General features: G+C 55.5%; 1 protein-coding gene across 13 annotated transcripts in view; it reads left to right on the top strand.

The window, feature by feature from the left end:
- Positions 1-13,408: 13,408 nt before the first annotated feature.
- Positions 13,409-24,019, top strand: part of PARP6 (poly(ADP-ribose) polymerase family member 6) — a 51,347-nt gene continuing 40,736 nt past the window's right edge. For 5 of the 13 annotated variants that reach the window (XM_037911435.2, XM_037911432.2, XM_037911431.2 and 2 more), the window contains exons 1-2: positions 13,411-13,700; positions 23,643-23,897. In XM_037911435.2, coding sequence (XP_037767363.1) covers positions 23,895-23,897 — 3 coding nt within the window. In that variant the 5' untranslated portion in view covers positions 13,411-13,700; positions 23,643-23,894. Of the gene's footprint in view, positions 13,701-23,642; positions 23,898-24,019 lie in introns of all 13 variants that reach the window. The other 8 variants (XM_037911440.2, XM_037911439.2, XM_037911438.2 and 5 more) reach the window with 4 other exon arrangements.

The following is a 24,019-nucleotide window of genomic DNA, read 5'->3' as shown; positions in this document are numbered from 1 at the left end:
GGTGCCCTGATGCCTGAGGGCCCATTACCCCTAGGGGCCAGTGCAGCTGCAGAGGGGCCTGTTTCTGGGGCCCCTTTAAACCAGTATGTTGGGGAATGAGTTCTTCAGGCTGTAGCGAGGGGGCGATGAGAGCCCGAGGTTGCCCGGAGCATCTGAGTCAGGGTTGGGCTTTGCTTCCTACCTAGGCCTGTGGGAGATCGCACTGGAGGGTAGGAGCCCCTGCAGCAAGCCCCCGCCCCATGGAGCACAGAGCCAGTGCCCTCCAGAGAGAGACAGGACAGAGAGGGACTGGAGCTGGGGTTGATATTCGATAGGGCTCAGAGACTGGATTCTTAATAGCGACTAGAAATAGCTAGTTCTTTATTGTTATCTATTATTATTAACTATTTAGGATTACAGCATTTTTATGATTAATAATGATTTATTACTGATAAGTACATTAAATAGTAATTATTATTTGACTCTATGAGTTATATTTACTATTAACTATTTATCAGTCTCAGCTACTTATTATTAGAATTCCCCTTATTAGCAAGAGCTGTCTCTAGTATTAGCTCAGTTAAGTATAGTTATTATTGTGGTTTTGCCCTTTTCTGCCTGGCTCTGTGTCCATCCGTCTGTGTGAGAGGTGAGCGCATGCGCTGGGCTGGGCTGGCTGGAGAGTCAGTGTCCTGCCATGACATGGTGACCCTGGGCATGGGATTGCTGCTCCCAGATGGACTCTTGTCTGTGCCAATAGCTGGTAGTTAGGTGTGGGAGCTGTCCCTTTCTGTAGCGTCAGGCCTGCAATGGTTCCTGCAGAGGCTCTGCGGACTTTGCTTCAGGAACAAATACGCACAGCACAGTGGAGAGCCAGAAAGAAATGACAAATAAATTAACCCCCTGAAGGATCCTGGGGTGCACCTGGCCATGGGCAGATAGTTCAGTGAAATCCCCAAATAATGTTTTTTAGGAAATATCTATTACACTTGCCATTTTTCCAGAACAGCGAGCATCTCTCTTGCGGAAGCTGCTGTTTACCGGCAGAATAGTGAGTGACACTAGACCTGTTTCCCCTCCCTGCCTCCCCGCCTCAGTTGCACCCCAGTGCTGCGCCATTCATCTCAATGGCGTTCCTCCCGATTCCCTGGTGTGAAGCATCTGTCCATAAAATATGTGAAATCTGGGCTGGGCAAAGGGACTTACTACAGAGAATCTGCTTTAGCTCTCGGAGGGCCTGGTCACACTGTGGGGGAGCAGGTGACTTGCTGACTTTTTGATGGGGTCCATGAGGGGTGCTGCCAGGGAAACAATATCTGACACAAACCACAGGTAACAGCTTTCTAGACCCCACAACTGTTTTCTATTTGCCTCTGCCTTATTGATGAGGGATTGTACCCATTAGAGATCCCAAATCCTTTGTTTCTTGCTTGCCTACCTGGCCCTCCTGAGGCTCCCTAGGGTTTGCTGTGAGATGGGTCTCTCGTGTGGACTGTAGGACTGCAGCCAGATTCTGACGGTGAGTAAACCTGTCTCGGCAGCAGATGAGCCATGGCACCATGTAGCAATACTGAGGTCATAAACATCCAGTCCATCAACCTCTGGAAGGCAGCCAGGGCCCCACGTAACCCCAAAGCCGTTGTGATGGTGTGGAACAAGCCTACTAGGCTAGCAAATGCTGTTTTTTTCTGGGAGTCGGGAGAAAGTGGAACCTGCCAATAGGCCCTCGTCAGAGCAACATGGTGCTATATTTGGCTTGGCTGAGGCAATGTGGTAAATCATCCACCTGGGGCATGGACTGGCATCAAAGCGAGAGCTGGCATTGACCTGTCTGAAGTCTACAGTGACCCAGACACCCCCTTTGGGTTTGGGACCCAGGGCTACACCGGGGGCTATGGGATTCCTCGATTACCCCCCATATCAACATTTCTTCAACTTCCTGAACCAGGACTGTCTTCATCTCTTTCAGGAGCTGCTGGTTTCTGCACCAGCTTGGCCCCGTGCTGGAGCTGGTGTGTCATGAGGAAAGTCTGTCCTAGGAGTGGGGAAAACATTTGCCCTCCCTGTGTCCTAGTTAGCTGTGTCCCCAGAGGTACTTTCCCAGTGCCCACAGGTTCTGGAACCTGGGGTCCTGGACCAGCCCACTGTCCCTGTGGTGAATGAAAAGACCCTGCTGGACCCTCTGGGGTTTCTGCAAATTGTCATGAAAAACTGGTCTATGTTTCAGTCTGTCTGAAACAGAATCTTGTAGTCCATAGGTCCAAGGAGGAGTTGGAGCACTTGTGTGGGCACTGCCCTAGGGATCCCCACACCAGGAGCTTGCCGGCTGGGCCTGTTGGAAGGCAACTTGTTGGAGCGTAAGCAGGTTTCTTGCGGGCAGAATGTCACTGGCTGCAGTGTGTTGTCAGTGCTGACCCCACGCTTTCCAAAAGCATGACAGTCCTCCAACTCATTTCCTTGGGGCCACCCAGTGGGAACAACTGGCTGCTGGTCCTTTAAATACCTAATGTCCCCCTTTCCCAAAATCATGAGATTGTCTTAAAAATCACAATACATTAATGACGATACACTCAGAGTTCTTTTTATTTGCTGTCTGGCCTTTGATTCTTTAGGAGGTCATTTTTTCAAGCTTTTCTCTGGAATCATAGGTGTTAGGAACTCAATTTTGTATTGATTTCGAAGTTCAGATTCTGGTGTATTCATGTGACTCCAGGAGCTGGGGCTTTCAGCAAAACCCCAAGGGTCATGAGACTCGCAACAGAATCAGGAGAGTTGGCAACACTTATTCCTGATTTACACCAGTGTAACTGAGAGGAGCACCAAGCCCATGCTGTTCCTTGGTACGGCATAATGCAGGAAGATGTCTCTTAAGGCAAGTACCTTTGTTCATCATGGCACAGGATAATTTGCTTCCCACTCTGTATTTTGAATCCCTGAGCCAGCACCAGCAGCACTTCTGCAGGCAAACAAGATTTCCTTTCAACTTGGTTTACCTCATATGCCCATCTACAAGTGAAGTGGAGGATAATCATGTCAACAACTGTCAGCTGCACAGCATGCCAAAGATTCATAAGCCCTTGACGACATGACTTGTACTGACTCTACATACAGTGCTTCACATACCTCTGAAACGCAGCTGCAGCTGAGGAGTAGCCTTGCAGCTGTTTACCAGCACACAGCAATGCTACCGAACAGATTAGGGTAGGAAGTGAAGGAGAATCCTGTGTCCAACATTGCTGCACTGAAATGGAGCTAAGTGGTTATTATTAATTATGATTATGGCAAATCTGTTTAAATGCTAGTGGCACAAATATATAGCACCTTTTATCCAGAAGGATCCCAAGGCTAATATTAATCTCCTTTATATGTATAAGTTCACCGACCACTGAAGTGCAGCCCCTCTGGGGCGGAACCTGACAGCTGTTTAACAGCACCCAGCAACATGGTTTAGGATAGGAAGTGAAGGAGAAAAATGAATCTCTGGAGGGTTTCCTGGGCTGAGTGTAGTTACCTGAGTTAGAAATTGGCCAGATGTGAAAGAGTGGACTGGAGGCTCAGGGTCCTGCCACACCCATCCCAGGAAAGGAGCAGTGGAGAGGTCCTTCAAGCAGGCTAGAGTGGCCGCAGGGGAAGCCGCCAATCAGAGAGGCTGCAGAGAGCAGCCAATGAGGGCCCAGCAGGCTCATATGAAAGGAGCTGCAGGGGCAGAGTTCAGTCTGTTTGCAGGGTCTGGGAATGTAAGAGGTGCTCCTGGCTGGCTGGTGGAGCTGAAAGGACTGGCTAGATCAGTCTGTTTGCAGGCACTGGTGAGCAAGTGGTGCTCCTGGCTGGCTGCAGGGATTGCAAGGGCTGAGGCTGGTAGTTGTTGGCAGGGCCCGGGAAAGTGAGGGAATAGCTTCTGGCTGGCTGCCAGGACTCAATTAAGACAGGCTATGGCAGCGGTGGGCAACCTGCAGGCTGCACGTGGCCCGTCAGGGTAAGCAAGCAGCTGGTGGGCCACCAGAGCGTTTATTTACATTTGCATGGCTGCCTGCAGCTCACCAGGCCCACACCAATTTCCACAGCTCCCATTGGCCGGGAATGGCAAACAGTTGCCACTGGGAACTGCGGGCAGCTGTTCAAATGTAAACAAAGGTTCTGGTGGCCCACCAGCTGCTTGGTTACCCTGATGAGCTGCGTGCAGCCCGTGGGTTGCTCACCACTGGGCTACGGGGAAGTGGCCCAGGGAAAAGCAGTTTGTTAAAGGCACGTGGTGTGGGGCTGCTACTTAGAGAGTCCCTGGGCTGGGACCTGGAGTAGTGGGTGGGTGTGGGTCTCCCTCTGCCACCAGCAACCATTGGGGAAGTGGTGTGCCCTGAGAGAAAGGAGTTTAGACAGGCCCAGGGAAGGGACTGTACTTGGACCAGCTATCCCCTGGAAGGGGTCTGAACTGAGACTGACCCAGCTAGAGAGTTGGTGTCAGAAGACTAAAGAGCAGGCTAAGAGCCTCCAGGGAGAAAGCCCTGGGGGGTGCTGCTCCATGCCAGAGCAGGCACGTTCTCACACAAGCTTGCCAGCCAGGGTACTGAGATAGGCCCTCTTGGTCAGACTGAGGACTAGAGCCTGGGGAGGGCGATGGAGATGTTGCCAGCAGGTGCGCTGCCGTGATGGGCCCTCTTGAACCGTGAAGGAACTGAGCCTGGGGAGGGCTACAGGATATTACCGAAGTCTTTGAGATTGGCCTGGTTGGACAGCCTACCCCAGAAGGGGTTTGTTTTGTTTGTTTGCACACGGACTGTGCGTGACTCAGCCGGAGGGCTGTGTCACCGAAGACCCACCTGACAAGCGCAGTGGCTGCCTGGGGGCACCATGAGCTGAGAAATTGAGAACTGCAGGCATGCACACACTTGACCAGGGGGCACTCCACTACACCAGGGCATCTGGCTAACACTACTGAACTTATAGAAAGGGACTTGGAATCTTTAATGCCCACAGGTGGCCAGCACCTTGGTTTCCTATTTCATTCCTTTCACAGTTGCTCCTCCTCAGGGGCTTTGGGTAGTTTGATACAGTTTGTGCCCTAGGAGGAGGCAGGGGGTGTAGGAGGCAGAGCTGGCCCTGTGGATTGGCAGCTGGCATGATGGCTGTGTTATTCTCTGGTACATGTTGTGTGTGTTCAGGGCAGGACTTCTGGATGCTTGACAAAGCAGAAACAGGGGTAGGACCCACAGCATGGTGACCTTCCAGTACTGCCATGGAGCCAGCCTCACAGCCAGCCCTTCCTCTGTGGTCATGCCCATCTCATGCCACTGGGCGGTCATCTAAGACAGTGAGCGGGGGAAGGCCACCTTCTGTTACCCAGTGAACATACATGTGCGCACACCCATCCCTGGAGCCAGAGTGTGATTCTTTGGTGATTAAATCAATTGAAACTCATGATTGTTGTGCCTGTATTCCAGCTGACCCAAGTCTGGCTGGTGTGCTCTGGGGACAGACTGTGGTAGGAGGAGTCCACTACCTCTGCTGTCAGTAACACCATCACAGGGTGGTTGTGGGTCACAGGAAATGGGTCTCAACCCTGCCTGTGCCATGGTGAACTCCTCTTCCCAGGTAGGGAAAAATGAAGAGGGGACATATGTCCCACCAGGCCTCTGGGATAGATAAGGGTGAGGCCTGGGGGGGGTGGAGACTCTGGAGCCAGAGGACAGTCCAGGGAGGTCCGTGTGCCCCTGTTGGGTGTGAGGAGCAGGGAACCCAGAGAGAACGGCAGCTGAAGGAAGCCAAGGGGATGTGTCCTGCCAGTCTCTGCGATTGCTGGGGTGAAGGAAGTCCAGGGAGTGCCCTGCGGCCATGGCCCTGTGCAAAGGGCAGGGAGCTGGGGATGATGGGGAGAAGCCCAGGAACCCCACCCCTCCTTGGGCACTGAAGAAGAGTCGAGGTGACAAAAGGCCGCAGAGATGGGATGGAAGTTGACACATTTGAGATGTGCACAATAATAAACTACCCTGTGACAAGGGGGTTCCCAGCCCAAAAGAGTCTTTGGAGGGGAGCAACCGAGGCTGCAGGGGCACTTTCCTGCCATGAGGGGGTGCTCTGGAGGCAGTGCCGCTGCTACAGCCACACACCCTCCATTGTTTACATCACCCATCACCCATCCACGGCCTCTGCAACTCGGGTTCCTAATCAACACCCTCCTAACAAGCCCAGCGTCAGGCGTTGCCCCTTCACTGCTTGGCTGTCTGTGAGGGCCCAATGCCATGGTGAGGTCTCCTTCTGGGAGGGGTGGTGGGGGGAAGTGGCCAAGGCCGTTTCCAGCCACCGCAGGGCAAGTCTGGAATAACTGAAGAGCTGTGAGCCAGACTCAGCTCCCAGTGCCAGCCCACATCTCGCTGTGCCACCCTTCCTGCGGAACTGAGCATTAATTGTGCCCATGGGGAGGCTGGGACGCTCCAGGGCTGTCAGGGTCGCACACGCTGAGTCCTGAACCTGCTGACAAAGGAGATTACTGGACGAGAGGGGCAACTCACTGGGTGCTGTGACCAGAAGGCTGCCAGGCCCCCAGAAGAAGACTCCCCAGCCTCCTGAAGAAGCCCCCAGCACAGGAGAAATTCTGGGGGACATTCCTACTGCCCCCTGCAGCTACCCCCCGCTCCCACAACACCTCTTGGATCCCCATGGTCAGGATGCAGGCTAAGGCACAGAGTCTGAAGAAGCATCCTGGTAATGCCCAGACAGAGGAGGTGCCTGCCTGCATGCTCATCCTCAACACTGTCAGGCTGCCCTGTTGGGTGCAGCACAATGGGGTAGGGACAACAACTCAAAGAGTCAGAGAGTTTAAGGCTAGAAGGGCTCAGATCACCCAGTCTGACCTCCTGTAAATCACAGGTCACCAGCACCCGCATGCTAAACCCACCAACAGAACCGAGAGTAAAGGGTCAGCCCACAGGAGCCTAGACTGTTCTTTGCCACAGGGAGCGCTAGGAGGGACCGAGCGGCATGGAAATGGTTAATGAGATATACCCAGGCTTGAATAGAGACTGGGAGTGGCTTAGTCATTATGCAAGGTAGCCTATTTCCCCTTGTTTTTTCCTACCCCCCCACCTCAGACGTTCTTGTTAAACCCTGGATTTGTGCTGGAAATGGCCCACCTTGATTATCATACACATTGTAAGGAGAGTGGTCCTTTAGATAAGCTATTACCAGCAGGAGAGTGAGTTTGTGTGTGTGTGTGGGGGTGAGAAAACCTGGATTTGTGCTGGAAATGGCCCAACTTGATTATCATACACATTGTAAGGAGAGTGATCACTTTAGATAAGCTATTACCAGCAGGAGAGTGGGGTGGGAGGAGGTATTTTTTCATGCTTTGTGTGTATATAATAAGATCTTCTAAACTTTCCACAGTATGCATCCGATGAAGTGAGCTGTAGCTCACGAAAGCTTATGCTCAAATAAATTGGTTAGTCTCTAAGGTGCCACAAGTACTCCTTTTCTTTTTGCGAATACAGACTAACACGGCTGTTACTCTGAAACCTGAGATATACCCAGGTAATCCTGGCAAGTGACTTGCACTCACAAGCTGCAGAGGAAGGTGAAAGCCTCCCAGGTCTGTGCCTATTGGACCTGGGGAAAAATTCCTTCCTGACCCCACATATGGTGATCAGTGAGACCCTGAGCATGTGGGAAGAACCAGGCAGCCAAGCACCCGAGAGAGACAGTGCTCAGTGCCACCTCATAGCCTGGCCCACCCCGCCCAGAGTCCCCTCTGCAGCTGTGGCCATCCCTCATGTTTCAGAGGAAGGAGACCAAAAAATGCCAGAATACACTGAGGGGAATCCAGTCCTGACGCCTGCAGGTGAGCTGCTAAAGCCCTGAAGCATGGAACATCAGACATCCACCAGAAGGGAGTCCAAGGGCTGCCAAGCCCTGCTCCCTACCATCACAAGCACCCCCTCACAAACTTGTCTAGCTGTTCCCATCTGGGGGTGATTCAGTGGCCTGCGTGAAATTAGTTTGCTGGGTCTCAGTCCAGCTTCCAGGGACACTTGACAAAACCTTCACTGTGATCGGCACTAGCTGGCATCCTCAGCAGCAAGGTCAGGCACTGGAGAGGCCATGGAGGCTGCACTGCCCTCTCTTCCATGGGGGTGGTTCCCCCCCTCCCGCTCAGGACAAAGGCACGTGGCTGGAGAAGCTTGCACTGAGCTGTTCCTACTCTGCGTATAAAGAGGTCTCCAGGGCTGTCAAAATGTACTCAGTTGTTGTCTATATTGTGTGGCCCCACCCACACCTGAGGGGGGTGGGCCTTTCATTTTCTTTGGCTCCACCCACCAAATAGGCTGACATCTGTCACCAGCTGGAAACGTCATTGCCCCCCACATTCCTCCCCTCAATTATTTCCTGTCATGCCTCCCTCATCAGTCTCTACCAGCTCTGAGATGGGGAGCAGTGGGTGTGGGAATGAGTCGTCTCCTTGAGGAAATATGGCTCAGTCCCCTTCTCCCTCCCCAGGCATCCTGAAATGTTGTTGTCATGACTCAGCAGCCTACCCACTGGGTTAGTGGGGCCTGATGCAGGGCTATGGGGATCTGAATGCCAGTCACCGCTTCCTGGAAAGGAAGGCAGGAGCATTTCTAACTGAATCATCCAGTGCATTCGCTAGGCTCTGGGGGGTTCCAGAACTGCACTGCAGTCTGAACCTCCCCTGTCCGCCAGTAACGGATCTCAGCCCACCAAACTTCCAAATTAGAAGACAGCAAAAGTCAGCCCCAAAAGTGCATCCCCCACCTGCCTTCCCAGTCCAGAGGAGGCACTTAGCCTCCCTCAGGCAAAAGCCAGATGCCACCATTTACAAAAGCAGTCACTGCTTCATTTTTGGGATTGCAGCATGCGACTCCTTGGCTCTGATTTTCAGATGTGCTCGGCCCCTTAGACAATCAGGCTCATGGTGTCTCAAGCTGGCACCCAAAGTCAGTGGCTGCTTTTGAAAATGAGCCGGCGTGATGAGGAAAAACCTTGCCATGTGGCCTGAAAGTCACAGATTGGGTGGACCTGTGGTTAGGCCACTAGCCTAGGACTTGGAGACCTGGGCTCAAGTCTCTGCTGAGTCACAGACTCCCTGTGTGATCTGGGGCAAGTCATCTAGCCCCTCCATGTCTCAGTTCCCAGTCTGTAAAATGAGGATCGTAGCTTCTACTTTAAAGATTGTGAGGTGCTCAGTACTACAGGTCTGGGGGCCAGACCATACCAGAAATAAACAGGTCTTGGCAGGCTAATGGGGGAAGGGAATTCCAGCTAGCTTGAAGCTGACACTGCCAGAAACAAACAGGGAGTTAGCGCAATCTGCATCAAGAGCGCAGAGCACCACTGACGCTGGGCATCACCACTGGGCTACCAGTGGGGGAAGTGTCTGAAGGGTCTTTGTGGGGGGGTGTCCCCCACACACAAGGTAAAGCAGGTTAAAGTAGGTTGATTAACCTGATAGGCCACCGAATTCCCCTCAGGTGTGGCCTAAATAGCCCCCAATTGATGATGGAGCCCAGCTGAGAAGGGACAGGCAGGGCTAGGACAAAGCCAGGAAGCTGGCAGCAGAAAGGGGCTGCAGTCAGGGAGCCTGTGGTCACTCTCTGGATGTTAGAGATGGAAGAAAGCCCAGGGGGCGAGTAGAAGCCCCAGGGGATCCAGCTCCTGAAGGAAGGGTTTATCTGGAAGGGTGGTGAAGCAAAAGCCTGAGAGGTGGAGTAGGAAATAGCCCAGGGAAATGGCAGCCAGGTGGGGCATTGCAGACTTTAGCGGCTGATTAGAGGGTCCCTGAACTGGAACCTGGAGTGGAGGGTGGGCCTGGGTTCCCCCACTAGCCACTGGGGAAGTGGCCCAGACTGGGCAGCGTAGCAGAAGATTGCCGGGGACAGTTGTCCAATGGGACTTTGATACTCCAGAAGTGGAGGACTATAGTGACCTGGCTGAAGGGCTGTGCCATGAAGAGCGAGCACCCCAACTAGCAGAGAGAGAGAGGCAGCAGGGCATGTGTATGAGTGATAGAAGAGGGTGCTGGACCTTGAAGGAGCTAATCCCCAGAGTAGCCACGAGGAGGGGCCCTAGCAGTGAGTGTACCCCGTTACAGTCTTCAAAGGCAGTTGTAGGTAGCGCACTTCACAGTTATTCAGCCTGGCCATGACAGAGACCTGGACAGTTGTGGGGATGTCCATATTTGAGCAGAAGAGTTTCAACTACCTACCCAGGCTCTGAAGGATGAAAGCACTCCAGGCTACTGCTACCACCAGGCTACTGCTGAAAGTCCAGGCATAGCCAGGGATGTGAAAGGGCCACCAGTTGTGACCCTTGCTAACAAAAGCTGGAGAGAGGCCCTTAGTAGAGGGAGGAGACAGCACCTCTATCAGAGCCAGCAGGTTGTTCCCCCAGGCTCCCAGCATCACTTCTCTCCTGTCTGATCTGAACTACAGCCAGACTCTAGGAAAACAGATGGCATGGCCTGGGTCTGATGGGAGTGGAATGTGGACTTGTTTTGCCATCAGCTTGTTGACGGCAACTCCCCAGCAGCCTCGCAGGCTGACCGAATGGGAGTGGCTGACAGGCGAGAACCCTGAGGAACACCATCCCCAATACTCTGGAAGTGTCCTGGGGACATACGAGTCACAGGCCAAAGCCACCCACCCTCTGGGACAGGGGTGGGAAAGCTTTTTGGCCTGAGGGCCACATTGGGGTTACAAAACTATATGGAGGGCTGGGTAGGGAAGGCTGTGCCTCTCCAAACAGCCTGGCCCCTGCCCCCATCCACCCGCTCCCACTTTCCACCCCCTGACTGCCCCCCTCAGAACCTCTGACCCATCCAACCCCCCCTGCTCCTTGTCCCCTGACTGCCCCCTCCTGGGCCCCCCTGCCCCTAACCGCCCCCGGGACCCCACCTCCTATCCAACCTCCCCTGCTCCCTGTCCCCTAACTGCCCCGACCCCTTTCCACACCCCCGCCCCCTGACAGGCCCCCTGGGACTCCCACGCCTATCCACCGCCCCCCGTTCCCTGTCCCCTGACCACCCCCTACCCCCAGAACCTCTGCCCCATCCAAGCACCCCTGCACCTTATCTCCTGACTGCCCTCTGGAACTCCCTGCCCCTTATCCAACCCCCCCCGGCTCCCTGCCCCCTTACCATGCTGCTCAGAGTGGCAGGAGCTCGCAGCCGCCCGGCCCGGCCAGAGCCAACCATGCTGCCCAGAGTGCTGGCAGCACAGCAAGCGGAGGCTGTGGGGGAGGGGCAGGGGGCTAGCCTCCCCGGCCGGGAGCTCAAGGGCCGGGCAGGAGGGTCCCGCGGGCCGGATGTGGCCCGTGGGCCGTAGTTTGCCCACCTCTGCTCTGGGACCTCCCTGAGAGCCAGTTGTATGTGATTCCAGCCAGGGGCTGCAGGTGGGACCACAGCACTGCCTGTCCATCAGCAGGGGCCCTCCTCCATCCCCAGGGGGAGCTCCCTGACCAGTGAGACCAGCACAGTTGCTACCATACCCTGGCATCAAACCAGGCAGGACCAGAGGATCCTAGGTGGTGCCACAGCTGTCCTGATACAACTTCCTTAATAACCTTTCCCAGAGGAGGAAGGTCAGAGGCTGGACTTCAGTGGTGAGGCTATCAGCCCTGGGAGATGGCTCGCTTGGGGGAAGCTAGTATCTGGTGTTAGGATACAGATATTCAGGCCTGTCTGTAAAGGTCTATACTCTAAGAATTTAGGTGTATTCTTGTCACTTAGCTAGTTCTAGAGGTATAAAAGAAAGAATCAAAATCACTGTCTGCTGGTGTAAGGGTCTTCTCTTACTGTGACAGTCTGAGGCCCTGTTCTTAGGCTAAGATCTCTGGCTAATCAGCAGAGGCAGCCATAAGCTGGGAAGCGACCGGTCACATCCTCACATTCCAAACTAATCACATTGAAATAAGGCAATCTGGGACTGTTAGAAAGGTGATCTGATCTATCACCTCCAGAGAAAGGGAAGAGCCTACAGGATGTAAAAGGAAATTTAGTTTGATAGTTTTCTGTTCGGTAAGAGCTCACTTATCAATAGACACAGCTGGGAAACCCTTATGTCTTTATAGATGTAGTTGTGAAATCCTCACTTCTGTATTGTTTTGTCATGATAGTTCCCACTTTGCTATTGTTTATTTGCATGGTCTCTGTCTGGTTCTGTGATTGTTTCTGTCTGCTGTATAATTAAGTTTGCTGGGTGTAAACTAATTAAGGTGGTGGGATATAATTGGTTAAATAATCATGTTACAATATGTCAGGACTGGTTAGTTAAATTTCAGTAAAATGATTGGTTAAGGTTTAGCTAAGCAGAACTCAAGTTTTACTATATAGTCTGCAGTCAATCGGGGGCGGGGGGGAATAGGAACAGAAACAGGTAATGGGGGTGGGGAAATTGCAATCATGTTTTGCTAAGGGGGGGAAATGGGAATAGGGACACAAGTAAGGCTCTGTGGTGTCAGAGCTGGGAAGGGGGACGCTAAGGAAGGAAACTGGAATCATGCTTGCTGGAAGTTCACCCCAATAAACATCGAATTGTTTGTACCTTTGGACTTTGGGTATTGTTGCTCTCTGTTCATGTGAGAAGGACCAGGGAAGTAAGCGGGTGAAGGAATAAGCCCCATAACACCTGGCCCTCCTGGGCAGAGGTGATAAGTGTTTGCCAGCAAAGATCTGCTCTGCCCTTGCCTCACCACTTAACCTAGCTAGCGGGGGCACTGATCCATCCCACAGGCTGGAGGCTGCAGACCTCCAATTACCTCCTGGATCTGCCCCAATAAAACTGGCCCAGGGTGGGGGGAATAGCATTTGCTTTCTGCTAGAAATTGGACAATCTGGTCTGAACCTGAGCAACCTTCTCGACAAAGCAATCGGGAAATTCCTCCAAGCGAGGACATGCTGCCTTGGTTCCCAAGGGGAGGCAGCCTTCTGACGGGGAACCTTGTGGTCAGTTGGGTGGCAGAAACAAAGACTTTCTTTGCCTTCTTCATCATCATCACCACAGCACAGGGCCTTCAAAAGTCACCAGGCCACAGCTGGGCAGGCGGGTGAACTGTGAGGGTGGCAGAGAGGGAAAGGACATTTAGGAATCCTCCTCAAGGGTGAGAAATGGGTATAATTGCCGCCAGCAGTGCAGTGCTCTCCCCTCAAGAGATCTGACACCCAGCCCCAGCCCCAGGGCAAGGCAGCACAGTGGGTCTGCAGGACAGACCTCGGGGTAGCGATCTGGGTCACCTCCTGTGTCTTACGCTGCACCAGGGTCAGGAAGCTTGTGGGCTTTCTGTGCTGCATTGAGATGGTAGGTAGGGGGCTCGGCCTATGGATGCATGGATGGCTGGTGCACTAGACGCGCGTGTGTGTACGTGTGTGAGCTTTGTGCTTCCCTGCCTCCAGCCCAGCAGCACTCTCCTGCTCACTGAGCCGAGAGCATCACATGACTCCAGCTGGAGTGGCACTGAGCATGGGCGAAGCCATCTGGCTCACTGTGCTGTGCGCTAAGTGAAACAACAAAGCCAGGAGGGGCAGCCAGCCGACAAGCCTTTTGTTTTCTTCCACTGAGCATCCTCGGTCCCCCTTTTTGTCTGCTCCCCTGTGGCGAGAGGCCAGCCATCCCTAGCCCTGATCCCTGGCGCCCAGCAGCACTTCCTCCCCAGCCTGGACCAGTCTGGCAGCCTCCCAGGGCCTTTGTGGCTGCGGGGACTTGGCCGAAGGAATCACCGTGAGTATCGAGGCCTGGCAGTGGCCGGAGCTGGGGCTGGGTAGGTGGGAGAGTGAGCCGCACTGCCTGTCACTGAGCGGGGCAGGGAGGAGGGGGAAGTAGCCACAGGTGTGGAAGGTCCTGCCCAGCCCTCCTGGCTCTGGCAGGTGCTGCTGAATGGACAAGCCCTTCCACTCAGGACACTGCCCGTTGTGCTGGGGCTGGGAGGGGGCAGGAGCCAGCTGGGAGGAAGGGGGGGTTTCCTGCTCATTCCCCCCCCACCTCAATGCCTTCTGCCCACATAAGCCTTTGTGAGGCGCTTGAGTCCTAGTCAGGCTGTGGGGGACCCTGGTGTATAGCCCAGGGCAGAAAAGGGGCAGGGCTGTGATCAGGGGAAGGGTCCTGCCAGCAGGGTGTCTCTTTGGGGCGGCAGGCCTGGGGTGGGCCGGTGTTGTGCCATCTTCTCCTAGAGGCTGTTGCTGGTGGGCATGGGGGTTCAGCTCAGGTTCTTCTGCTCCCAGGGGCTGCAGCGGGGTGCGTCTAGGCGGGCCCAGCAGTCCTGTTCAGACTCTGTTCCCCCCCACCGCCTGCTCACAGGTCTGTTCCAGGTGGGCCCAGGGATCCTGGAAAGTTCGGTTCCATCCTAGGGCTGTTCCACCCAAGCACAGAAACCCCGTTCAGGATCTTCTGTTCCTGTGGCCAGGATCTGCCTGAGGTGGGTGTTTCACAGCGGAGCAGGCCGTGCACAGGCAGAAGGATCCCGTGAGTGTATTCTGCCTATTCCCAGGAGCAAAGGGGACAGCCTGCAGCCCCTGGCATCGCTGGCAGTGGGGAGCAGGCCCAGATCCCTCACTGAGCTCTGTCAGTGTCTGAGACAGAGTCGCTGTGGCCCTGCCTGGGTGCTGTTTAAGGGACGCTGCCACACTTGGCGATAAAATCCCAGGAGGGGATCCGTTCCCATGGAGTCCTATTGTATCAGTGAGGCTGAGTTTGGAGCAGGGCCAGCGCCTTCTAGGTTATGTCCCTAGGCAGGCCGGAGACACTGCTGAGGCCAGAGGGTGACTCCTGTCTGACGGAAGTGCAGAGACATCATCTTTGGTTTTGTCTTGATCCCCACTGCCTGCCTCACCGCAGTGGGGCGATGCTGCGCTGCTCCGGGCTGGGGAAGGAGGGGGAGAGGGAGAGACCCTACAGAGCAAAGGAGAGCCAAAACTTCACTAAATCTCCCTCGCCTACAGGTGGAGTTGCCCTGGCTGTGGCTTGCGTGACAGAGATTTAGCGAGGGGAGCCCTGCCAGCCCTGTCTGCCTCGTGCCAACAGGCAGCGGCTCAGGAGTGCCCACTGGGCAAGAGTTTGCCCCACTTTAGTGGTGAGCTGCCCCTACAGAGCCAACCTGTCCGGCACTAATCAGGATTAGTGCTTGCGCTGGCTGCTGAGGGAAAATGAAGCGAACTTGCATTGGGCTGGGCCCCTCTGCCAGGGCCCCTCATGCCATGCACTGTATTGTTCCATGCTGCGGGGATTAAAGCACTGGCAGAGCTGGGGCTTGGGCCCCTTCACCACCTTAGCAACTTCCTGCTCCTTCAACCCTTGTGTGTGGGAGAGTTTTATACTCTCTCCGCCCAGCCCAGAGCCTGGAAGTGGCGGTTGGGTCGTTGCACCGGGCTGCCCTCACCTTCCTGGGATCCTGCCAGAGCAGTAGATCCAGCTCCTGCTTTTCCAGGTGTCCCTTTCTGCCGGAGCTTTTCACAATGGCTTCTTGGAAAAACACTCAGAGGCTGACAAAGGGGAGAGAGAGGCAGGAGAGGCCTGCTTTCCTACTGCAGAGATTCCTAGCCAGGGGCTGTGGGGTACAGGACTCGGTACATCTCTGGGCAACATCTGTGTCTCTGGGCAGGAAGGGGTCATTCTAGGGAACTTCCCTCCACCCCCAGAAATAGAAGAAAAGCCTGGTAGCTGCAGCTTTAAACAGCTTCCTGGGATGGTGGTAGACTTGGAGTGGTTCAGACAAGATTAGCTGTGTTTTCAAAAGACATGCTTTAAACTGTCTTCTTGGCAAAATTCTGCGGCTTGTATGTGTGACCGTGGGGCTGGAGGGTCTGGGGTCCCTTCTGGTTGGAATCTGTGATTTCCTGTTCATCCCCTTCCTTCATGGGCCATGGGGAGAATGGGATTGCCCATATTGGCCTTAACGTGCTCCCAACACTTGCTGCTGTGCATTAGGATGATGAGCATAACCAAATTTGGGAATTGGTCCTGCTTTGAGCAGGGGGTTGGACTAGATGATCTCCTGAGGTCCCTTCCAACCCTGATATTATATGATTCTATGAAATCTCATGCTTCAGGCCTGGCTGCCTGCAGAGGTCAGGAAGGATTCCTCCCCTCCCCCCGCCCTGATGCCCAATTTAACAATTGTGTTCTGTTTGGGTTTTTTTGCCTTCTGAAGCATCAGAGATTGGCCACATCTCGAGATGGGGTGCTGGTTGGGGTGGACCACTGCTGTGTGGTGCCTCTGTCTTACATGCTGGGCTAGTACATCCTGCTGACATGCTCAGGGTCCAACTGATTGGCAGATTTGGGGTCAGGAAGGGTTTTTTCCCCAGGGCTGATTAGCAGGAACCTGGGGAGGGAGTCTTCTCTTCCTCTATAGCACGGGGTGCTGGTGGGCTGCTGCGATCAGCTGGGCATGTCTCACCTAATCAGTTCCCTGCCATTGCAGGGGCCTGGGGCAGAGGTGGACCCTCCATCCCTCCTGTTCTCTGCCTGTGGCACACAACAGGTCAGCTGGACTAAAGCATTTCAGCTCTCAGGAGACTAAAGTCTCTGGGCTTCATCTCGGGGTTTCCAGGGGAAATATAATGGCCGCATTTCCCTAGTTTGCTTATGAGAATGTGATGTGGGACTGAGTCAAAGCCTTGCTAAGATCCCAAGATGTCAAGAAGTCTCAGTATAATTATCTGCCCGCTGCTGGGCCATCAAAGGCCAGCTATCTCACTCTTCCAGCCTCTCCCTTCTCCCAGACAGGGCAGAGGGGGAGAGCCCCAGGGAGACACCAGCCTTCTGGAGAACAAAAGCGGGTGCTTCCCTCCGGCTGGCCCGGCTGTACCATCCTGCATGGTGTTTGGGGTCGGTGAAGGCTGGGCCAGGTAACTGTCATCCTGGCCGCCCTGCCACACAGGAGCTCAGAGGGCAGTTCTCTCAGCTAGGAAAAGCCTGGGCCTCACACAGAAATAGCTTCTAAAATCTGGCAGCTTATTCTAATGTCCCTTGGATTCACTCCAGGCCTTAACTGATAGCTTGGTGAGGGCAGAATGTCCTGGGGTTACACCTGGGTGTCAGACAGGAAGGGGTTTCCCTTAGGATTCAGATATGTCTGTGAGACTTATATGCAGCTTGACATACATATATGTTTTCTCCGCTGTACCCCACATTAGTGCTGGAGTTAAAGCCCAGGGCCTAGATCCGTAAAGGAATTTTGGCACCAAACTCCCATTGACTTTATGGGGAATTAAGTGGCTAAAGACCTTTGAGGATCTAACCTTTGCTTGTCCAAGGGCAGCACTGTAGTCTGGCGAGCTCTAAGCATTCAAAAATCACAAGTCAGACCTCCAAAAATCGTGAGATGAGCTTAAAAATCACGAGTCCTTTAAAACAATACAGCAGGGGTTCTGTTTAGTTTGCCTTCTCCATTCTGAGCCTTTAGGCCGCACTTGCTTCATGTTTTCAAGCTTTTCTCTGCAACCATAAGGGCTAGAAACTTCCTGTATTTGAACAGAAAGTTGGGATTCTCCTGGATCTGTGCTAGGAGCTGCACAGACACAGAGCAACAGACAGTCTCTGCCCAATCGGAATAGGCAAGACAAAGGGTGGGTCGGGAAACAGAGAGGAAGTGGGTTTCCTACGGTGCCACAGCATTGCATGCTGGGTCATGAAGTCTCTGCAGGTTGTGCTTCTCTATTAACTATGAGGGCACCTGCAATGAGAGATGTTGTGGCCTAGTGGTTAGAGCACTGCACTGGGAGATGGGAGTCACTTGTCTCCTAGCCCAGGTCCTTGACCACCAGCCCACACTGCCTTCTGGATGGCAGGGGCCCTCATGTTTACACCAGAGGGGCACCCTGCAGAGACTCCAGGTCCCAACATGCTCTGAGCAAAACAAGCTGGAGCATTGCCCTGGGACTTGTTGTTTCCACACACCCTGGTCTGTTAAGAGGAGGGTGCTCCATGGGCCAGGCCCCACTTTGCCCACCCTGGTTGAAAGACAGCCTTATGGGGGTGGGACAGTGAGCGGAAGGAACCAGCCCACCTGCATCAGGGTAGCCAGGGTGGCGCTAGCCCCCAGCCACAGGCAGAGGGTCTGGAGCCCAGTTCTGAGAGCAGCTGGAATCCCTGTGCAATCTCTTGTCTTCCCACCCTGCACAGCGAAGTAAGGACTCAGCTGAGACAGGGACTAAATGAGGTCACCAGGGTTTGTCTATTGCTGCTCAGCGGTGCCGGACCATTGTGCCCATCAGATGGTGGTTGGGTTCCTGGGAAATGACTGGTGGGGCCAGTTAAGTTCCTGGTGGCTGGGTGCCCACTCTGTCTGCTTCCGCCCTGCCTGGTGGGGATCCTCTGCCAGGGGCTCTCCCCTGTCACAGGGAAACTGCTCCTGGCCCAGGTTGTTAGGAAACACTTAAATGAAGATGAAGTGATATGCCTGGGGGCTCACAGGGAATCTGTGGAAGAGCTGGGAGTTGTGCCCAGGTCTCTTGGAGCATCACCAAGACAGGAGATTGTCTTAGAATGATCCATGCTGGGGTCTCTCTTTGCCTCCTGGTTCCTGCACTCGGGACACGTTTTCCAGCTTCTCTCAGCAACCCCCAGGGCTAGAAACTCTTGGATGCACCTGAAAGCCCAGATTCTCAAACCGTGAGGCCAGGAGCTGGGGCTCTATGAAAACCACCAAAGATCCCGAGCCTCACCTTAAAATCATGGGGGTTGGCAGCACTGCTCTGGAGGCCCTGGTCAACGCCCTTCCCCCTAAGGCCTCTTCTTCTGTCCAGCCACAATGGGGAGAAATGGGTTTTGAGAAGGGCTGGACAGCAGCAGCAGGCTCCCCTCCCTAGGGCTGGGCTGAAAGGAGCCCCAATGCTGGGGTGGGTGGGGAAGTATCTAGTCAGGGATCCCTTCTTCATGACATGCGCCCAGCCAGCACTTAGACAGCAGGCCCTGTGCAGTACCATGGCAGCATGCTGGCTAGGAGCTGCAGTGGTCTGTGCCGAGCAGCCCCAGTAAAGGACCCCTTTAATACACTCACCATCTTTCCTCTGTTGAGAGGGACAATATAGCACCATCCTGCTGCAGCTCTGGGCGGGCCAATCCCTGGCCAGCCACTGGAGAGCTGTCATACCCACAAGGGGCTGCATGCGAAGCCTTGCCCTCTCCCCCTCAGCCATGCCCCTGTTCGCATGTCGTGTGCTGTGTGGCATGAAGGCTCCATGCCCCTGGAGGATCCCTCTCATGCTGGTGTGCTCCTCCCAGGGTGGGCCTAGCTGGCTTTACCCAGTGACACTGTGTCCTTATGGGACTTGGGTGGTATCCCTTTAAATAGCCCGTGAACCCTCTAGTGGTGCTCACTGTGGTCTCTGCTTTCAGCCATGTGTACGTGGAGCTGGGCTCTCAGGGTGGTGTTAGTGCCCATGAGCTTTCTGCATCATCACTGCCCCAAAGCTGTGTTGGTGCAGAGCTGAGGCTGACGGACAGTGGCTCCTGCCTTGCCAGGACACCGAGTGCCCATGAACCTAACCCTCTGCAAAGTGGAAACACAGAGTTCAGGGGCACACCAGCCCCCGCCCATCACCTTAACTCTCCCCCGTGGAGATGGCAAGAGCCCCTGGGGATATGCTGCTACCTGCTGGCTGCGTGAGTTCTGAAAGGGTGAAAGGCCCTGCCTGCTGGCAGGGGGGGGTCCCCATGGGCTTGCTTCAGCCTTGCAAAGGATTTAGAAGAAATCCTGGTTGGTCCCTTGCTCTCACCCCCTGGCCCAGCCCCACTGCTCTGGTAGGGCCCTGCAGATTCCCCCAGCCATACTGTTCCATTGAGGGGCCATGCCCCTCCAGCTGTGTGCAGTGCGACAGCTCCTGCCATGAGCCATCAGAGCTGCTCCTGCCCCCGCTGGCCAGGTGTCTCCCACCCCGGCCTCTGCAGCCTCTGTTGGGCCTAGCAGGAAGATCAGAGAGCTCTCTGCCCCGCGGCCTGAGTCTCAGTGTTGTCAGAACTTGCCCTCCTGTAGGCTGGCGCCCAGGGAGAGCAGCCGGCAACATTCCCAGCACGCAAAGAGCCACAAGCAGAACCCACAGCAGATTGCAGGCTGCCAGCCCAGCTCTGATTGCGGCTGTAAACCTGGCTTCACAGCGCAGGGCTGCTGCAGGGAGGCAGGAGGGCCCCCAGGAAACCGAGGGGCTGGTAGCTCAGCCTGGGAGAAAGAGGAGGAGCCCAGTAATGCCACCAGTGCCTGGGTGTGTACCAGCACCGGAGCTATCACTTTTCTACCCAAAGGCCTCGGCGTCTCACAGCTCATGGCTGGTGTTTGCTCCACCGCAGGTGGTCAGTGGTGTTTCCCTGCCCTAGCCAAGCATTGTGTTCTCGTCCCAGAGGAGAAATTACTCAGGGAAACCGAGTAGCGGCCCTGGGCCACCGTTAGCGCTGGTCGAGGGAAGTCAGGTGCCATTCATAAAGCTCAGCTCCCCGAGCGGCAGAGAGGGCACATAGACAGGGGCTTTATTAGCTGCTGTCATCTTGGGGGGCGTTGATGCCCAGATCCTCCCAGGTGAGGAGCCGCAGGCAGTGAGTGCAACCCCCAAGTCAAAGCCGTAATTGCTTGGGTCTTTTTAGCTGGAAAACTGACATTTTGGCAACTTTGGAAGCTACTAATTGGCTGTGTGAAGTTAACACTGCTCCAGGCTCGCTAGCTCAGGGGCATTGTGGGTGGGGAGTGGAAAGAGCTACTCCAGTCCCAGTCTTGTCCAGGAAGGAGGGCTGGAGGGAATGGCACCGTCTATGACAATCTGAGCTTCTGCCAGTAAGAGGTGCTGTGGGAAAGCCAGCTGATGAGGGCTCACAGCTGCTCCAGCCTCTGTCTATAGGGAACGGCCAAGCAATGCTGGACTTAAGGCCCAGGCTCCCTCCGCAGGGGCTGATCTATGGCCCAGCTCTGTGGTATTCACAGCTGTCACTTCCAATAGCAGGAGCATGGGTTGTGGGCAGCACCCACAGCTACCCTGCTGCCAGCCTCTCCCAGAAGCTCACGGCATAGCAACACTGCCCTGGCTATTGGGCCAGTCTGATCAGGTGACAGTCTCACCTGGGGCATGAGCCAGAGATGAGACAACACTTTCAGTCCAGCTCCATGGGCCTTGCTGGGACCACATTCTGGTCACCTGTTGGCACGCTATAACACAGGGTGCCAGGCGCGGGAAGGGAAAGGGAACCTGGAGCTTTAAGGCCACGGATTTCTCCCCTACCCATCTGGCCTGGAGGCTGCTGACGGGGTTCTGAGAGCCAACGAGGCAGGTGAGGAGCAGGGGCCAGAGGAGTGAAGTGGCAGCAGTCTTGGACCCAGGAGCGGTGTGGAACCCAGTGTTTGGGTCTGGGTGAGCTGCAGGGGTCTGGCCACTAGGGGGGACATGGAGCTGCATGCCACTAGTGCAGAATGTGCCATGGGAGCTGTCCCCAGGGGTGATGCTGTGGGCCTTCGGGGTGCAGCGGCTATGAAGGGAGCCCTTTGGTGTGTGCGGTTATGTTGGGTGTTTGGGTGACTGGCGGTTGCAGGCGAGTTGGATGGTTGGGTGACTGGCAGGTGTGGGCGTGTCAGGTGGACGGGTGACTGGTGGGTTTGGGCAAGTCAGGTGATTGGGTAACTGGTGGGTGTGGGCGAGTCGGGTGGTTGGGTGACTGGGCGTGTTGGGTAGTAGGGTGATAGGTGGGTGTGGGCATGTTGGGGTAGGTGGCTTGTAGGCCTGTTGTTTGGGCATTCTTTGCCATGGAAGGAATATTGGTCCTTGTCCAGATTCCCGGTTGGGCCTGCAGTTTCAGCTGGTTGCGGGATTCCAAACTGCTGTGTGCCGTTGCTGTGTGCCATTAAACAGCTGGCATGCTCTGCCCCAGAGATGGCTGCATTTCAGCAGAGGGGACTGGGATTGTTTACCAATATTACCATATTGTCAGGACTCTTACTGCAGCACTGGGGCTGGAATACCCCAGCCCTGTAGCATTGCTGCAGCTGGGTGCTCCTGCACTCTGCTAAACTGGGTAATCTCCATAGTCCAGGTGCAGTGGCCACTGCCCCTGGGGAGGAGTGGCTGCGTGTGCCCCCTGCTGGTTGGGCTGGGTGTTACAGGGGAAAGCAGGAGGAGGCTATTGTGGCCTGCTCAGTCGCGGTCTAACGAATGGTGGGTTCCAACACCCTTTTCCAGCCTCTCACTCAATAGGCTGGCCAACCCTTCCCTCCAGGTCTGTGGAACCAGCCTGGCGCGGCTACATATAGCCAGCCTCTCGCTCAGGTGTTCTTACCCTGGCCTCACCACTCAACATCGGCTCTCCAGAGAGCGTCCCAGGGCTGTGGGGCTGCCTGGGTTCGGCTCCCCGCTCTGGGCCTTGCAGCCTGGTGCGCAGGGTCACAGGGCTGCTCAGGTTTGGCCTGGCCACCACTCCGTCCTGGTGGCGGGGAGGGCCATCTGGGCCAAGTGTGAGGGAGTGCCACTGCCACCCGTTTGCCAGGTCGCAACGCCGCCCATGGCTGAGCCAAAATTTAGCAGTGCTGCGGCCTTGGAGCTCGCACGCCCAGAGCGGGGAGCCGAGCTATGCCAGCCCCATGGGCCAGGAGGGAGCGGTTGGTGTCATGTTCCCCAGTATGTATCGGCCCTTCCGTGTTCCCCCTGCCCTGCAGCTTGGTGACACCCCATCTTCCATATGTGCTGTCCTGTCCCCCCAGCCTGGGCACCCCGATGTTCCCCCCACTGCACCCCAGCCTCTTCAGCCCTCCAACTCCCCCCAGCCCCCCACTTTTCCCCCAGTACTTAAACTGCCCCAAACCCAGGGGCCATGTGTGGGAGGTTCTGCTTTTTGGGGATCAGCTTGCCACCCCTCTGCCCCCAGATCCTTCCCCCAGTCCCTCACTGTACGCCTATATCCCTCCGCCCCCCAGTTCCTTCCCCAGCCCTCCCAGAACCCTTAATTCCTTCCTCACTGCACCCCTCAATCTCTCCACTCCACTTCCAGGCCCTCAAATCCCCCCTAGCCCTTATCCTCTGCCCTCCATGAGCTGGGGGGCTGTTTGTTTTGGGGTGTCTTGACTTGCCTCTCTCTCCAGTTGCAGATGTGTGGGGTGGTCCCCCTGTTCATATCTGGCCAGAGCATCTGGAATCTTTGCTCCGAGCCCCCTTGGATGGACCTCTGGGGGTGCATGGGGGGGGGGGGTCTCTGAGGCATGACAAGCCATCCAGGTTTGCAGATAGGCTGAGAACCGCAGCCGTAGCTGCTGTCACACCCTTGTGTGGACTGGCCAGTGCAGGGCCCCTGACCCCTGCCACCTGGGCCATGCCATGTGTCACACTCACTCTGTGGGGACGAGGAGGGTTAAATACTCCAGAGGAAAGGTTCTCCTGCCTCCCAGTTGCCCAAGGTACCAGCCCAGTGCCCTGCAAGGGGCTCGGCGCTTGTCCTGCTGCACCCGCTTTGCCCTGTGTGTGTTTCCTGGGCACAGTGGGGCGGCATGGGCCTATGTTCCTGCCATGTGAAAGCGAGCCCTCTCTCCCCTGGGCATGGGAGTGAAGCAGGATTCGTTCCTGGCCTGCGACGCAGGAGGGTGAAGACAGGATCCCAGGTGCGAGGGGTGCCAGTGGTGCTGCCCGGGGGCCGAGGCACCTATGCCATGTCCCCGGTCTCTCCTCTCTGTCTGCAATACCTGCGTTTGCCGTGCAGGGCCGGCAGCGTTTGGAGCAGCACCCAAGCCCCCGCTGCACAGCGCTGACGTAACCACGGTGCTGGCTGCCTTTTAGAGGCCAGGGACTCGGTTGCCTGGAAACAGCAGAAGATACTCTCCAGCCCGGATCTCAGCCCTGACGTCAAGGCCTGACGCTGCCTGGATGCCTGGCTCGCTCTTTCCAGGCCGCCTGGTGTCATGGAGGGGAGAGGCCTAGCCTGACAGAGGAGTGCCCGGGAACCACAAAGCAAATGGTAAGTGGGGTGTGGCAGAGGGACGGGCAGGCAAGCGGGAGCCCCAGCCCAGCGCAGCGACGGCCACCGGGTTGCTGCTACGGGGGAAAGCCCAGGGGTGCAGGCGTGGGAAAGCAACATGG

The sequence above is a fragment of the Chelonia mydas genome, chromosome 10 (genome assembly GCF_015237465.2).
Source record: "Chelonia mydas isolate rCheMyd1 chromosome 10, rCheMyd1.pri.v2, whole genome shotgun sequence".
Classification (NCBI taxonomy): Eukaryota; Metazoa; Chordata; order Testudines; family Cheloniidae; genus Chelonia; species Chelonia mydas.
The sequence above is the reverse complement of the archived record's forward strand: the minus strand, read 5'-3'. Positions and strand labels throughout refer to the sequence as shown.